The sequence below is a fragment of the Branchiostoma floridae genome, chromosome 18 (assembly GCF_000003815.2).
Source record: "Branchiostoma floridae strain S238N-H82 chromosome 18, Bfl_VNyyK, whole genome shotgun sequence".
Taxonomy (NCBI): domain Eukaryota; kingdom Metazoa; phylum Chordata; class Leptocardii; order Amphioxiformes; family Branchiostomatidae; genus Branchiostoma; species Branchiostoma floridae.
The window spans coordinates 2,404,350-2,407,832 of NC_049996.1; the positions used below are offsets into that span (position 1 = coordinate 2,404,350).

The 3,483-nt window shown below is 38.4% G+C and overlaps 1 protein-coding gene across 2 annotated transcripts in view; it reads left to right on the forward strand.

Moving 5' to 3' along the window:
• Nucleotides 1-3,483, forward strand: part of LOC118405379 (dnaJ homolog subfamily C member 10-like) — a 90,921-nt gene extending 87,438 nt beyond the window's left edge. For both annotated transcript variants that reach the window (XM_035804861.1, XM_035804862.1), the window contains exons 10-12: nucleotides 1,768-1,884; nucleotides 2,646-2,757; nucleotides 3,412-3,483. In XM_035804861.1, the coding sequence (XP_035660754.1) occupies nucleotides 1,768-1,884; nucleotides 2,646-2,757; nucleotides 3,412-3,431 (249 nt within the window). In that variant the 3' untranslated portion in view covers nucleotides 3,432-3,483. The remainder of the gene's footprint in view (nucleotides 1-1,767; nucleotides 1,885-2,645; nucleotides 2,758-3,411) is intronic.

Genomic DNA, 3,483 nt, shown 5'->3' on the forward strand with positions numbered 1-3,483 from the left:
TCATGTCAAATCGATTCAAATTGAAGTTATATCAGAATTAGATTTTCCAAAAAATTTTATGTAAGAACATAAATCTAGCACTTTCTCTTGATACAATGCCAACAATTGATTCAATTTGAAGTGATTTTTGACTGTATGAAATATTTTCCAGATGCCAATTTATGTCCCAAGGCTTTCATAGCTTTCCTGATATTGTCTATGATAATCTGTAAATCTTGTCTTTTTGCCAAAAAACATGCCCTGTGGCTGTTATTAGTCCTACCAAGATTGGAGAGTGATTATTCTTGCCTTAGCATTGTAAATTGAGACTTCAAGTTCAATATCAAGAAGCTTAAGTGCACATATTTGACATGGTTAGCTGTCAATATTGTAGGCTATAGCTCATAAAAATGTCATTGTTGCATGATTTAGGTAGTAACACATTGGCAACAAGTCAAGAGATATGCTGCCATTTTTCTTTCATAAGCAACTTAAGTTTAGCCTGGGTACCATCCGAAAAAGACGTTTGCTCTGACGTTTATTATATACTATATACAGTCACTTCTAGCTCTGACATTCATTATACACTATATACAGTCGCTTCTCTGTCTTTTCGTCTGGGAACGGGGACTATCTTAACATCTGGAATCGTCCAAATTTTGGACACAGGTGCTGATTGGTCCCCACATATGAGCGAATTATGGAATGGGTTCAAGCGCTCAATTGAACCGGTGTTACAACACTGGAAATGCCCTCCTATATATATATCCACTTGTGGGAAGGCCTGTTGCCATCGAACCAGCGCTCTAGAACCCATTCCTGATTCCCTCATTAACTGATTTTACCACCAAACAGTTTGAATGTCCAAGTCTCCAGACGGAAAGCAGAAGCGAACATAGGAGCAAACTACTAGTATCCGGATGGTACATACGCTAACTTAAGTTAGAGTCTGGGTTCAAAGTTTTTTCACTATTAGGGGCCAGTTTCCATTCCTGCATTGCAGCATAGCACCAGTACGTGATACAGTGCTATCGCTAACTAAAAACCACGGCGAACACTTCCTTTTCTCCCTAGCACCACAAAATGAAATCCCAGTCTGTGAATTCAAATGAATGTCTTTGATTTGCTTACCACAGAAAGCTCAATGTTCATTTAGAAGGCAAAGAGGGTACTTTGCTGATTTGTATTTTCTGTACAGCCAGTTAATTACTGTTAGCCTGGAGATATGACTAAGGCTTGATAAACTTTCTTTTTCTGGAAGAGCCTGTAGGCCATATCTGTTAATTTGTTTGATGAAGGAAAAGTAACTCAGTCTGGTAGAACAATGCAAATTGGAGTCCGGGGCCCAGGATTATGCCTTTAATAGTGAACACAGTTTAAGGGATTTAATACAGATTGAAGGAATCCTCCATGCAAAGTCTCCTTCATTCTTGACTTCTTCCTTGATTTCTTATTTTAGAATGTAAGAAAGCCATGGATGTAAACATATGCACAGTGCTATAACCTTACTGCCATGTTGAATTTGTAGTGTGCATGTGTGGGGGATGTCCCTGTAGCTCAACTGGTAGCTGGTTGCAATAAAAGTGGGAGACCCTGGTTCAGTCCTGGGAAGTGCATCGTGTAATACTATGTAGATATCAGCAAGTATTTGCCAGATAGCAGTTCCTTACCCAACTGGATATGATTCTGGAAATGTCAGACTATTTAGATAGCTTCCACTATCTTTTGTGAGTGACATGTATATGAGTGTTAACTTTGTTTGTAATCTCTCATGTATTTTGATTGTAGAAAATGCGTGAAGGCCTGAGGAAAGGAGAGGAGCAGTCCTGGCTGTTACACTTCATGGTGGGGAATGATGTGGACCTGGAGCTCAGGAAACTACCTGCCCTGCTGGAGGACATGAATGTAAGGCAACTGACTAGTATCATTATAATGATAACACAAAGTAGGAGAAAATAACATTTTCTGGCTTAGATTACTAAGAAGGGAAAAGAAGAGAGAAGAAGACAAAGTTATATGCTAGACCAGGGCTCAAAATACTGGGTGCATGTGCACCCAGGTGCACCCAGAATCGGAGCTGTGCACCCAATTATTTTCAGTGGGTGCACAGGGTGCACCCAAATATTTTCTTAGGTTTATGTATATAAAGATATCAAAGTTTACTAGTATACATCATATTCTTGACATGATGAGATCTAAGTGTTAGAAAGATGATAAAAATGTCTGTCATGGTACTTGTTTAAGAATTTGATAGCTTGTAACTAAGTTTTGTTATTAGGTTATTACTTAAATTTAAGTGGTGCACCAAAAATTTTTTGGGTGCACTTTTTAAGCCGGGTGCACCAGTGCACCTTATCCCAAAAATGAATTTCGAGCCCTGTAGACTATGATACCATGATGATAGAATATCTTCGTCAATGATAAAAGTGTGATTATTCCAGCAGCAATTTTGACCATCTTGTTAGTTTCAGCCACAGATGCAATGTGCAGCATTCCCAAAGATAGTAAGCAGTATTTTCACATGGACAGGTGGTATAGTAATGGTCTGTGTATTGAAGTGAGACATTTCATCTCAGATATGCAGGTTTCAGTGTGCAAGCCTATAGTATATGCTTTCACATGGAATAGAATCTATTACATAGCAAACTATGTTGGTGATTTTTCAGATTGGCAGAATAAACTGCAGTAACAGTCGAGAGTTGTGCAGGAACCTCCACATCAGACACTACCCCTCCATAGCTGTCTTCAAATCAAAGGGTGGGCATGAAATACATCATGGTAAGTTCTATGTCCCTTTTTGTTCTTCTTCATTATGAAATTCTCATGTGTTATGATATGAAGGTAAATGGGTCACTGTAATATGTGATACATCAGAGGCAGTGGCAGGAAGTTTTGTATGGGGTGGGTAAGATACTGATTGCTGAATTTTCACCATGTGGATGGGTGATGATGCATGACAATCACAAGGAGTCCGGGGATGCTCCCTGTGAAAATTTAGAAATCTAGACCCGAAAATGCTATTTCCTGCATTTGGAAGGACAAATTTTCCTTGTAGACTAAGCTAAATTTGATTAAATTTGTATTTTTGGTGGGGCAACATTATTTTTCCAGGGGATAAGGAATGGTAGCATAATCACATGTAATTCAGCACTAAGGACAGGACCTGAGCAGAAAATGTACTGTGTTACCAAAGTACTCTTCTGGTTCTCGTTTCTTGTAAAAGGTACTAGACCAGAGATTTTCGTAACTTTTCTATCTTAATTTTCAACAATATCTGAACAAAACAAAAAATCAGTAGGAGTTTGTCCTTAAATATGGCAGTTATGTTTTCTCTGTATCTTAACTTATCACGTTGTATTCAGTATGTCTATAGGATAAGAAAAGTTTCTTGGGGGAAACAATTCTCATGAGAATACTTTAATTGTTTTCCAGGGCAGGATGACTGCCCATGACATTGTGAACTTTGCTAAAGAAGCTTCAGCTTCAAATGGTAGAAGTGTTAAG